At 46.9% G+C, this 13,647-nt stretch overlaps 1 protein-coding gene across 1 annotated transcript in view; it reads left to right on the top strand.

The window, feature by feature from the left end:
- PRDM16 (PR domain containing 16) overlaps positions 1–13,647 on the top strand; it is a 35,207-nt gene that overhangs the window by 2,918 nt on the left and 18,642 nt on the right. The window contains exons 2-5 of the mRNA XM_010077864.1: positions 3,063–3,261; positions 7,125–7,272; positions 7,735–7,888; positions 10,884–12,285. Coding sequence (XP_010076166.1) covers positions 3,063–3,261; positions 7,125–7,272; positions 7,735–7,888; positions 10,884–12,285 — 1,903 coding nt within the window. The remainder of the gene's footprint in view (positions 1–3,062; positions 3,262–7,124; positions 7,273–7,734; positions 7,889–10,883; positions 12,286–13,647) is intronic.

Consider the following 13,647-nt stretch of genomic DNA (forward strand, 5'->3'; position numbering starts at 1 on the left):
CTTTGTCCTGAGTGTTACTGATGGAACTTAAGATAGACACATATAACCATAGATTTGACAAACAAGACACAGAGAGCAGGCAGCAATTTTTTTGGATTTTTCTTTTCTTTTTATCCCCTTCTCCCTGTAAGATGCTGAAGTAGGAATCTCTTTTGAAGGGCAGTATTTTCATTTGTGGTGCTTAAAGAAAGAAGAAAACTTTAATGAGAACTTGTTTTGAATGGCAGTATTTTTATTTTTGGTGCTTAAAAAAGGAAGAAAAAAAAAACTTTAATGAACTTGAAGTCTCCAAACTGGGTGTCTGATACAAAGACACAAAATAGATGCCAGGTCTTCTTAGTTCAGCCCTGAGCCCTCTTTGTTAGTCAGGTTTTATTTTTGCAGGGTCTGGCCCTCGGTGTACAGGTCAGTTCCTTTCCCTGCAGCGGTATTTATTGAGAAGTCTGAGCTCAAATCTTCTGAAGTTCAGAAATGGGGATGCTGGAGGAACGGGTGTTGGATATCGCTGTGATACAACCAGCTGCTCCACCAGACAGCCAGTTCTTCCTCTGTTTAACCTGCCTGAGCATCAGAATAGTATTTGCAACCAGTGGCAACATGTAATGTGACTACAAGGCTTTTAATCATGTTTTTGTCAATTATCTAATTATTATTTTCAATTAAAAATTCTTTCTCAAAATCCAAATATTCTGAAGCACATGCATTTCTGTTCTTATCCATCTGTTCTACCTGGGAGGAGGCTGTTGTGGCTGATGATGGGAGAGGAATGTTGGTGCTGCTGGAGCGGGAGCCTGGACAGAACGGACAGGGTTTTTTCAGTTTAGTGATGTGCAAGGGCTAGATCTGTAAAATCTGTGTAGCTCTGAAAGTATGCAAACGCTAAAGCAAAAAATTGCACATGCCTCAGCTGAGCTCTCTCTAGTTTCTTACATTTCTGAATAAAAGTCTGATGGGGCAGCTCTTCGGCTTGTGTAACCGCAGCTACGCCAGCTCCCACCAGCGAGGGTCAGGTGATGTTGGGTGTGATTTGTGCGAGGTCTGTAATTCTGCTGACGAAGGACGGGGAGAATTAGAAGCAAGATCTCCTCTCTAGCAGTTATTTCTGAGGCTATTAATGTATTTCATCTGTCTCTCTGTCTGTCTACCTACTCTGTAATCTCATAGAAAGAACAAAAAGACGTTATTCTTGTTGGTAATAACAGGTAGTGGTGTCTCAGGTTGTATACCATGGTGGGGGGTGCTTGTGAGTTGTCTATCTTTAGCCATATCATAAATTATTCTCCATGGCTAGTTTTCCAAACTCGAAGAGGATTTCTGGTTCCTCGAGGACGGTTTGGGTGAAATACGATACAATTAATCATGTAAATCTCAAACTGAAGTATACAGTCTGTCAAAACCAGTTGAAATGGGAAGGATATGGGTATTTTCTTCCCTTAGGTCTCCTTTTTTAGTTAAAATTATCTTTCCCCTCCAAAGGAAAATGTTGACCTGCTAGATGTGATTTCTCTTCGTATCCCTCTCTTCCGCAGTTCAGGAAATCCTCCAGCATCTCTGTATTTATTCATTCCTTGTGCAAGCGGGGTATAGTACCACTAGACGTGCTGCTTGGGTAGACAGCAAGGCTTCGCTGATGGTGTCTGAGTGATATTTTCTCTTTCAGCTGTGTTTGACTTTTTCCAGTTTGTGGGCATGTTGATACTTTCCGTGTAGGTGTGGACCGCGGTGGGTTTCACCTGCCTATGTAGCTCGCCGTAGCAGCTTATGGGATCTTGTCTTAGTCACCGCAGCAGCAAGTCGCAGAGTCCCCGGCGTGCAGAGGCATGGGTCAAAAACCACAGCCCGAGTTTAAATGGGCTGTGTCGAGAGAAACAGAGAAAGGAGACCACTGCCCGAGAGCAGGTGGGAAGCAGCAGCCTCTGGGTGTGATGCCGCCTGTGTTTGTACTTTGTCGCGCTTTTAACAAAATTAACCCTGATTTATATAAAAGACAATTTCAGGCCTTAAAGTGCAGCCTAAGTGGTTGTAACTGTGCAGAACCTAGGATGGACAAGTGCCTGGAGTGTTTTGAACCAAGGGTTTGACAAAAGGTTGCAGGTTTTGACAGCGACTCCAGGCAGAGAAGTAGCCGTGCAGACTTGAAGCAGAGCCCCAGAGCCCAGAGGAAGAGGGTAGAGGAGGACAGGGGAACATGGGACCCAGGACTAAGTGGCAGCTGGAAAGCTGCTGTTCCAAACGGGCTGCTGGGTGGAGAAACCCGGAGCTATCCTGACTCCCTCGCAGAGGTCGTTCTCCTGGAAAATTTACGGCTCTGAGCTGATTGTTTGGCTTGGCACCATGGTCAGGATGCTGCCTTGTAAACTTAATAATAGCTGCCCTCTTTTTAATTTGTTTGACCTTGACTACAATAATTTATTATGTGCATTAGGTCTTTTCCTAAAAAAAAAAAACCAAAAAACCCAAAACAAAAACCAAACCAGCACACAAAGAACTTGGCTTCCTTTTCTTTCTTATGATACTCTGGTTTGAACTGCTCGGCTCTGATGGCGCACTGCGCGTCTGCAGTTGTGCAGGACGAGTTGAGAGGGTAACGTCAGAAAGACATTTTCTTAGAAAGGAGCTTCTCCAGGTTTGTGCTGTGGCAGTTTGTTTTTCCCAGTGTCCATCTTTACAAGTATGGTTTGCTCCTTTTTTTCCCGGGCAGCCCCTTTTGAGGAAGAGCTCGTTGGTATTTTCAAAAAACCTCATTGCAAGCAAATGCTATACTCCAGAGCAGCCCCGGTATTTTGTGTGTCTGCGTGTACTTGTAGGTCTCTGCGTCTCAGCAGGGGCCAGGACACAAAGAAAACAAGATCTCTCCTGGGTGTGTGATTTATGGGGGTTTTTTTTTCTTAATGCTTAAAGTGAAAGCAATCTGCTGGCACAGCCTGCCTTGGTTTCTCTCTCCTGTCACTTGCAAATTTTCTCTTTGTGTGTTCTTTATGAGCCCCGTGTTGGGTAAAATAGTTCAACTTGTTTGAATGCCCTGATCCACAAGTCAAAGCCATCTTCTCTGTCTGTTGCAGAAGAGCACACGTTTCGCTGCGAGGACTGCGATGAGCTTTTCCAGTCCAAGCTGGACCTGCGGCGACACAAGAAGTACGCCTGCAGCGCTGTCGGCTCCCTCTACGAGACCCTGAACGACGAGATCAAGCAAGAAGGTCTCGGAGATGGCCAGGTCTATGAGTGCAAAGACTGTGAGAGGATGTTTCCCAACAAATACAGGTACTGGAACATTGCCAAACCGTCCTCTGGCCTCTGCCCCTCTCCACTGCTCTGCGCAGTTCTGCCTGATGGTGGGGAACGTGGGACCAAGGTGGGAGCTGGGCAGATCTGGGCGGGTGCTTTTCCTTCTCTGTAGGGTTAAGGACAGTCGTGTTTAGGATCCTTCAATGTCATGAGCTATTGGACAGCATTTTGTTTCACCTTGATTTCATAGACTGTGATGCTTTTCATGACCTCTTGGTAGAAGCCCCCCAGATTATTGGCAATGTAAAGGGTAAATGGTTGTGTTCTGATTCCCTGGGACTTTTTCAGGGCTGTGCAGCACCTGCTCCCCTGGGGTCTGGTTCTGAGGGAAAACGGTGGTATTCCCTTCTGCCGATGTTGGCGCAAAGACTTTTTTTAATATGTAATTCTTGGTCATTTGAGATCAGTAGGTAGAAAGAGGTTTTGTTATACCAAGAACTCTTAATGTGGTCAGGAGCTCCTATATGATCTTGCAGAAGCAATTAAAAAAAAAAAAAGCCTATTTGAATTTTTTTTATACATAAAATGTTTGTGGAAATATTTGTGTTCACTAGACATTTTTGTAATGGAAATGTGAAAAGGAAAAAAGAAGAGAAGATGTTCTCCATCTCAATTTTTATTTGCAATAATTATTCAGTTATTGTTATAAGGCAACTCTAAACAAGAATTAAACTGGTTTTTAAAAAGGGAAGATTCTTTGACCAGATAAGTCTTAACTGGAAATGTCCATCTTTCAGGCATAATGTGATAGTATTCAAATGCAGCTTTGAAGCAGAGATCTTTGAGATTTCTGATTCGTTTGAAATGTGAGACTCAAATGGTTAAATATTAGGAGCCAATTTTAAAGAGCTGAGGGTTTTTAAAATAATTTTGGGATTGTGTTCATTTGCATCCTGAGCCTTTCGCTCCTGGACTGTATTTTCAAGGTTTTCTCCACAGCGTAAGGACTAGAGTTCTGTGTGTTTACTGGAGGCTGAAGCTCTCATACTCATTTCAGTTGTCTTCTTAGATGAACGAACACCATGAGCAGCGAGATTTGTTAGAAGATGGTGGGAACTGGCAATCCTCTGTCACGTACTGTATCAGTAGAGCAAAAACGTTGCTCGTAAAGCCAGTTGAAACCCTGTTCCATTTCAGTTAGAAATTTAAAAAGATGATGTTGACCAGAATTAGTCATTTTGAACTTAATTACATTGGTGCTTTCTGATCTTTTATCTGGGTGAGTAAGTGAAGAAAAAAATCTATTTTAAAAATGTAGAGACAGGTGAAACGCAAAGAACATTCTAGGAGTTGATCTGTGTTGCCAAGCCCTTGGCTCTGGGCTGCGTTGTGAAGGTGGTAGTAGGTCCTGTCTGCCAGGTGTCTCTGTGTGGTGGTTCTGTCTCCTCTTGGTGACACCGGCATATGTCCTGGCTCCCCGTGGGGCTGCGATGGCACCGTGTCCATTTTGTAGGGTTTAAGAGAAGCAGAAATATTTTTTTTTTCAGTATTTCCAGCTGAACGCAGGCAGAGGTGCTCCAACTCAGTCGCCACAGACCTACATGCTCCAAAAATGCTGGGAGTTGTGACAGGGGCTGGTGGGCTCAGTGCCTGTGCTGCCTCTTAGACCATTGATTCCAAAGATTTTGGTTGGGGTTTTTTTAAGCAAATAATATGAAGTCATTTTTTCGACAGAAGAAGGATAGAGTCAGCAACATCACCATTCAGTGTACGACGCACTGACGGATTTAGTGGAGCTGGGAGAGAATGTCCACATCTCTGCCTCCCCCATCCATCTGCTGCGGTTTATGTACCGAGAAAGCCACTAAAACACAGAATATAGCCAGTCAGCATACCTAGATGGTCTTATAATTTTTCAGAAGTTAATACTGATCAAATCAAGAGTGCCACTGGGGAACTGAAATTGAGCATTTAGCAGCTGACTAAATAAATAAATGTTTTGCTAATCCCAGTAGGTACTTGCCTCTAAACAGCATATTAGTTTGTCCATATTTGCTCTAAATAAACTCATAAATCACAGTTAACAGGAGCGTATTTTTGTATATGTATATGAAAGGTATATATTTCTTCGTACGTGTAAAAAAATTTGTAGTGTTAAGAACACCATTTCTCTAGCAAAATGAATATTGCTTTTTTAAAATTAGTGGATTGGCAGTTTATAAGGGGCATGTTCATGAATATTAACTATCTGACTTAAGGAAGAGGAGGTTCTTCAAGGGAGCAGCAGGCTGATGGCTGCTCAGATTCAGATGCAGAGCCGCAGTCCCACCAAGCCCGCTTGCGGTGAAGCCACCTTGCACACGGTGTGCCAGCAGATGCCCTCAGAGCACACAGATCCCAGCGCAGGTCACTTGTCGTGCTGTTAGCCTTTGCACTGGGGATTTCCAAGGACCCCAGTGCCAGGTCCATCCTGCTCCGGCGCGGTGCCGGGTGCCTGTCGGTGCACAGTCCCTCTGGGGATGCGGGTCCCTGCGGGCAGCTGAAGGCAGTGAGAGCAGCCTGTCACCGCTGAGTCCCTTCCTAGGTTTCTGAATCCCTCACGCTCCGTGGAAATGCCCAGGGGTTACCTGCTGCGAAGTTGTCCTGTAGCGTTTAATGAAGACTGGCAGGATTTTCCAGTAGTGTTTAGTTTTAATGTTCCTATAAAAAATATAGCCGTGCTTTAAGGTTCCATAGGAACGGTTTAATATTGATCCGTAGGGGATTTCGGGCAGTAGCAGCTTTCACCTGAGTTTGTCCTTCATCAGAATTCGCAGTGAGGAGCAGGGTTTGTAACTCACATTAAACTGCACCGAAGGCAGCAAAGGGCACAGGTTTTCTTCCTTAGTTTTTGAGGACTGGCCTGAGCGGTGCAGGGTTTCCAGCCTGCTTAGAACATTTTACAGCACTCGCTCTTCACCAGAATGGTTTTCCAGGCGCTGTTCCTGACCTACCACCACCGCTGGTGGCTTCCCTTGGCTGTCACCATGGCTCGGTGGCCCCACAGAGCACAGCGTGACGATGCCCAGGGACAGTCCCTCAACAGAGGGGAAAGAGAGCACCCCGTGTGCTCCTCCGAAAAGCCACTCCTGCCGTGGCCCTGCTCCAGCAGCCACTTGGGTTCGCCATCATCCTCCTGGTTTGGGAGAGGCTGCCAGTTGGCAGAAGCTGAAATTGCCGAGTTAAGTAATAAAAGATGTCTGACATTTAGAAGTGAAATGTGTTTGCACCTTATCATGTTTCTTTCCAATGTTAAGTCGCTGTGTTCTGGGAAGCCGTGGGCTTTGTGCCCATGAAAACGGCAACGTGATAGTCTCGGCAGCAACAGCTAATATCTTGTCTTTCCCTGTGGGGATGCCGGAGAAGTCTTGGTCACAAAGTGCTCATTTTTCCCTTCAGGAACCTGCAGGGTTAGGTCTGGTTTTACCTTCCTTTTCCCCCTTGTAAATGGACTCAGGTATTTAATAAGAAATATCATAAAACGCAGCAACGTTTTGAGGCAGAGCAGGAGAGCTTCCATCTGTGAAACAAATGCCAAAAACCGAAATGGTATTTGCGTGTCGCTGCACCTCTCATGGTCGCTGCGCTGCTCTCCTCCTTTCCACAAAAGCTCTTGCAGCCGCGCTCTGCAGCAGCAGGTACATCTGGAACCCCCCGGACCCCCGGGGCACGCCGCCTGTTTCTCTATCGCCAGCTCTAATCACCTCTCTCTCGGTTTCAAACCCCCCTGCTGCGGGGCAGGAGATGTGTAACAGAATCTGCCTGGCAGTCCGTGCCCGGTTCAGGTGGGCGCTGGGGGCCGGGCTCTGTTGCTGCTGGCCGGGGCTGCGCGCGAGGTCAGCCTGTTTCTCTGTTCCCAGCCTGGAGCAGCACATGGTGATCCACACCGAGGAGAGGGAGTACAAGTGTGACCAGTGTCCCAAGGCTTTCAACTGGAAATCCAACCTGATTCGTCACCAAATGTCTCACGACAGCGGAAAACGGTTTGAATGTGAAAACTGTGTGAAGGTACGGTGCAGGACGGGAATTTCCCTGGGAGAGGGTGCTGGGACCTGGGGAAGGGGCCTGAGGGGACAGGTGATGGTGCCAGCGCGGTTTGGTGGCCCGGCTGGAGCGTGGTGACAGAAGGAGAGCAGCACTCTCAGCTGGCCCCAGCATCTCAGCTGGGATGCAGAGCTCAGCCCTGCCCCGTGCCACGCACCTTTGGCATTTTCCTGGGTGCTGGAGGGTCTGCAGGGTGGAGGGCAGAAGCTGGTGAGCAAACACTGCAAGCATCGTGCACTGCAGAGAGCGGGACGTGGCTCAGCCCGACTCGCTGCGTTATCTCTGTGCAGAGGGAGGCGAATATCCTGCTCAATTAGTGCCAGGAGCACTGGTGACAAAAAATGGGAAAAATAGTCAAACTTGTCACCTGTATGCTCTTCTCCCCGCTGCTCTGTTTCCCCTCCCTGAAGGCATTTTCTCTTTCAGGTGTTTACCGACCCCAGCAACCTCCAGCGGCACATCCGTTCTCAGCACGTCGGCGCGCGGGCCCACGCCTGCCCGGACTGCGGCAAAACCTTTGCCACTTCATCTGGCCTCAAACAACACAAGCACATTCACAGCACTGTCAAACCTTTCATATGTAAGTTGTCACGGCCATCACAGAGCTCCGGCTTTCGCTATAATTGCACGTATCCTGCGGGGCCCCCCAGTACTAGCTGTCCCTCTGCGAGCAGCCGCTGTAATTTTATAGGTCAGAGCACAAGATGAAATTCCGCAGTAATTTTTTTTTTTTTTTAATTTTTGCATGCTCCCTGTTTTTTCAGTAAACATTCGTGGCAGTTTTTGACTTTCTTGACAAGTTAAAAGCTGAGTCTCTCAGCAGTCCTAGCGATGCCATTTTCTCATCTTTTCTTCCTCTCTTCTTTTTTTTCCTTAATAATTTTTGAATTTTCATGTTGCTGACATAAATAAAAAGCTGACACAGCCAGATCGAAATGTTTTTCAGGGGTGCCTCAAATCCCAGAGCCATTGTAAGAATTTGAAATAGTCACAGAGATGAGAAGAAGGTGTTTTTCAAAAAGAGTTTTTTTTCCTTCTTTATTTACTGCATGTTTCATCTAGATAATGCTTGGAAGCCAAATAAATAGCAGATTAACTGAGTCCTTAGTGCTCTCTTTAGTGGAGTATTTCCAAAAGGGCATTTTCCCTCAAGAGCCATTCATCTCATCTCTTGTCATTCTCAGGGTTGTATATTTTTTTAATTGACACAGCACCTATTGGATTTTGATAACTGTGCAGCAAAGTGGATTGTGTCACAACAAAGCTATAGGAACTTTAGGGACCGCTTCCTGACACCCTTCAGAAAGCGTAGTTCCAGCACAGGACGGGATCTGGGTTTGATTCCAGGCTTTGATGTGACGTAGGGAAGCCACTGAACCCACTTCTGCCTTTTTTTCGCTATTGGTATAATGGGAACAGTATGCAGGAGTATCCTGGGAGACTTGTTTCATTAGCGTGTTCGGAGATAATCAGGTGGGTGTCAGCGGAGGAAGACAAAATACTCTTATTGCTCATTCTGATGCAATCTTTCATTTGCTGACGGGCACATGAAAGAGATAATTTGAATCTCGCGGTATTGCTGCAGTGGGATGAATGATTTCTTCTCATAATCTCCTCACTCTCACCTCATAAGAGTTAGGGAGTTGTCAGTCTGAATCAGTGTAGAAAACGACTGGAGACTGATCCTGCCGGGCTCAGATGTGCCAGGTGGAGTCACCTGCCCGAGCATGGAACCCATTAGCAGCGTTCAGGGAGCACGAGGCGGGGTCCTCTGGGGAGTTTTTCTTTCCTCTTCAATGGAAGAAAAGGGTTTGGGGGGGTGTGTTTGTTTGTTTGGGTTTTTTTACAACTTTATACTTGGCTTTAAAAATAACCCAAAAGCATAACTTTATAAGTGCTGAACACAGAGCAGCAAGAGAGGACAGTGCACGCAGAGTTACTAAAATCTTTGCATAACTGGAGACTTACACAAAAGTTTTCCAGTTTTCCTTATTTTAGGATGGTGATGTCAGCTCTCATACCCGTCACACTTTTCTTTAGGGAATTTTGTGCAGCATCGTATGTATCTAGCAGCTCTTCTGGGGTGGCAAATGGAAAAAAGGAACCTGGTTCCCTCGGAAGACTTTGTTTTTATTGTCCTTAGTCTCATCATGAAGTTTTGCCTCGTGGGAACAGTATAACTTCTTTTTTGTAATATTGCAAATGCATGCAGTAAACATAACACAAACACTGGGAAAAGCGACAGAAGGCGCCCTCAGTTGTGAAACAATTCTGCTGAAGCAGATTAGCCATTTGTCATAAACTTGTGCCTATCTTCTAAACCACCATGTAGCATGCTCCGATAAAGTCACGGCATGGTGACTTTCCAGTTCTCCCTCTGTTTGTGCTTCCTTTGCAGCTCCTCGCTGTGTCTGGGTCCAGAGCAGAAAGGCTGAAATACTCTAAGGAAAGATGGTTCATATTAAATTTCTAGTGCAATCAGAAACCAGACACAGTGTTTTGGGATGCTTGTTTGAACGGAAATGTCAAAGTTGTTAGATTTTAATAATCTTTGCATTGAATTTTAGTAGAAGGGGCTTCCCCTTACATTTTCAGAGCTGCTGGTGGAATATTCTCCTGACGGGCACTTGATATTCAAGCACTGATGTAAATCCTAAAGATTTAGAAAAAAATATAGGGACAGTCATGCTTGCATGTACCTGGCAGTAAAAGCTGGGAGGGAGGAAGGAAGGAAGGACCACTTCGTCACCGAGCTGCAGGACTGGGTGTCCGGAGAATTTGGATTCGGGTCCTTGCCTGCCCAGCTCCAAACAATGTGCTTTCCCTCTCTTTGTCTCCGTTTCCATGTTTACAAAATGGTGATAACAGCCGTTCCCCTGTGAAAGAAGTGTGTTAATTCACTAAGAAGTAGAATTTATTCCTGTGTTGAAAGAGGCTTCAGATAATAAAAAGTTACAGTGTTTTGATATGTAGAAAAGTTTGGGTGGGATTTTTTTCTTACTTTGCCCTGTTCCTTCCCCATCAGCAAAGTGTGTAGGTGAAAGAGGTCATTAAAAAATCACATTTTGAAAGCTTGGTATTTACAGGTCATTAAAGGAAACGCTGATGTAGCGTTAACTTAGCATTGCGAGGGTGTTTTACTAATTTACCAAATACAAGATCTCACCCTGCTTCTGGCTGAACTGAGCCCTGGCTGGCAAAGTATTTATAGAACTTCCCTCTGGAGTGGTTACTCGCTATTAGTGGCATTAAAGAATGGGTAGGTTTGATTAGATGAGGCAAAGTTCTTCTCCCTTCAGCTTTCAGTGCTTCCTGCCATGCCAGGACTCCAGGGAAAGCAGACTGGCTGATATAAATAGGTATTATCATTAAAATGCAGGCTTATTGAAAATTCCAGAAAAAAGGTTGAGCTGGAGATCCATCCAGCATTGAGCTATTTTCACCTCCCTGGCTGCAGGGAAGCGGGGTCTCGGGGTGGGGGAAGGTGGGGGGCCTGCTGAAGCTGCTTACGAGCTCCCTGCCATTTCCTGGTAATTTCATATCGCTTTTGTTGTTGGTTTCTGTTGACACTTTAGGTGAGGTCTGTCACAAATCCTACACGCAGTTCTCCAACCTCTGCCGTCACAAGCGGATGCACGCGGACTGTCGCACCCAGATCAAGTGCAAGGACTGCGGCCAGATGTTCAGCACTACCTCCTCCCTCAACAAACACCGGCGCTTCTGTGAGGGCAAGAACCATTACAACCCGGGGGGCATTTTTGCCCCTGGCCTCCCCCTAACGCCCACTTCCATGATGGACAAGTCCAAGCCCTCGCCCAACCTCAATCACGCCAGCCTGGGATTTAATGATTATTTTCCATCCCGTCCGCACCCTGGGGGTCTTCCATTCTCGCCTGCCCCCCCTGCATTTCCTGCCCTTACTCCGGGATTCCCAGGGATTTTCCCACCATCTCTATACCCCAGGCCCCCCTTGTTGCCACCCACGCAACTGCTCAAAAGTCCCCTCAACCAAACTCAAGACGCAAAGCTTCCAAGCCCCCTTGGGAACCCAGCGCTTCCCCTGATCTCTGCCGTGAGCAACAGCAGCCAGGCCACTTCAGGAGAGGAGAAATGTGAAAGCAGCCTGGAAAACTCCTACCTGGAGAAGCTAAAAGCCAGGAACAGTGACATGTCCGATGGCAGTGACTTTGAGGATGTCAATACAACCACGGGCACGGATCTGGACACCACGACTGGCACTGGTTCTGACCTGGACAGTGACGCAGAGAGTGACAGGGACAAAACAAAAGACAAGAGCAAACAAATAGAGAGCAAGCCAGATTTTGTCAGCAGCTCTGTGTCTGCAAGTTCCAACAACAACACGAGCGAGATCCCTCTCTTCTATTCTCAGCATTCCTTCTTTCCTCCCCCCGAAGAGCACCTGCTGCCTACCACGGGAGCAGCCAATGACTCTATTAAAGCCATCGCCTCCATCGCAGAGAAATATTTTGGGCCTGGCTTTATGGGGATGCAGGAGAAAAAGATGGGTTCACTCCCGTATCATTCCATGTTCCCTTTTCAGTTCCTCCCCAATTTCCCCCATTCGCTCTATCCTTTCACGGAGCGGACCCTCAATCACAACTTGCTGGTCAAGGCAGAACCAAAGTCACCCAGGGACCTCCACAAGGTAGGCAGCACCAGCTCCGAGTCACCCTTCGATCTCACCACAAAGCCAAAAGAGATTAAGCCAATCTTGCCGCCACCCAAGGTCCTGCCAGCCCCGTCCTCAGGGGAAGAACAGCCACTGGATCTGAGCATCGGCAACCGCATCCGAGCCAGTCAGAACGGAGGAAGAGAGCCACGAAAAAACCACATTTATGGGGAGAGGAAGCTAATGGCAAGTGAAGTCTTACCCAAGATTTCCCAGTCTCAACTGCCTCAGCAGCCATCCCTGCATTACGCTAAGCCATCACCCTTTTTCATGGACCCCATATACAGGTATTAACATACCCTGCCTTAAGCGTTTCCTCTAACGAGCTCATTTTCTAGCTGACATCGCAACGTGAGGCAGGTCGGGATGTGGGTTGCTTAGAAAGAGCAGCGCAAGTCTTGTACTTCTCTCTCCTTTGTCCCAGCACGTTGAAATTTCTGAATCGAAAGGGCTGAAAGGAGTACTCGTAATCAATGTGCGTACGGAACACATCCTTGTTTTGATAAAGAAGAAGCTTGACCTATTTAAGGACTCTCCCACGAGCCAACACTAAGATGGCACTTCTGCTGGGGAAATTCCAGAGGTTTGATTCGATAAGAATGCAGAGTTCAGCTGCCTCGGAGCCCAGGCTCTCATGGCTTGGGAATGAGTCAGGAGCCCTGGGAGCCTGGAAATGCAGCTCTCCCACTGACTGCCTTGATGGCCTGTCGTGAGCCGATTCACCTTTCTTCCTCCCCACCCCCTTTCTTCTTTCCAATGCCTTTTCTTAGAGTTTTTCAGTTCATAAGAACTGCAGTTATGGACCCAGCCTTTTGATGCGTTTTAAAGTCTGGAGTACTGTGTAAATCCACGGTAGTGTGGTGTGGTCCCCGTCTCTCCCAGAGGCATGCCTTGCAGTCTTACCTTTCCTAGAAGCTAACAAGGGTTTTCTAGTGCCACTCGAACGGGGTGGGCTTTGAGGGTCGTGCCCAGGATATGCTGACCGTGGAAGGCGCGCGTAAAGCAGACTGGGTGAATTTATCCAAATGCCAGGTGAATTTCCAGAAGGAATGAATTTGGAAGCAGATGTATGGGGAAGACTTGAGTCTTTTGTTATTTTAGAGCTTTGTCTAAAACCTGTTTCTAAAGGAAATTATTTTAGGGTTTAAGGTGAGGGTACCAGTGAGTTTGGTATGACCCATCCGGGCACTGGCACTGCCCTGTGCTATGAAGGAGATTTATTTGTCACATAGCAAATACCATTTGCTTGTTTTTAGCAAAGTCCAGTGAAAACAGATATCCCAAACCAGTTTAATTTCGACATTAACAACAGCAATTAATTCTCCCTTAGGCTAGGATGCTTCATAACTCCATCTCAGCCCATGGGTTTGGCCCAGAGTGCTCCTGGACACAGTGTCCGACCGGCCAGCCAGTTCCTGGCAGCAGATGGTTTGTTCTTGTGTTACTGGAGCTGAATGTGAGCGGGGCCGCAGAGTGAGCCGAGCTGGGACCCAGCCTAAGGGAATCTAATGGGTGTGCTGCAGGAGCTGACGTTTTCCTAGTGCTGGACAGGCTCACAGTCACCGCCGAGCAATTGTGTCAGCACCGGGACGGTTCTCGGGAGTGTTCAAAGGACGGCGAACAGCACCGGTGGCGTGGCCGTCCCCGCC

This window comes from Pterocles gutturalis, unplaced genomic scaffold (genome assembly GCF_000699245.1).
Source record: "Pterocles gutturalis isolate BGI_N339 unplaced genomic scaffold, ASM69924v1 scaffold3081, whole genome shotgun sequence".
Taxonomy (NCBI): Eukaryota; Metazoa; Chordata; class Aves; order Pterocliformes; family Pteroclidae; genus Pterocles; species Pterocles gutturalis.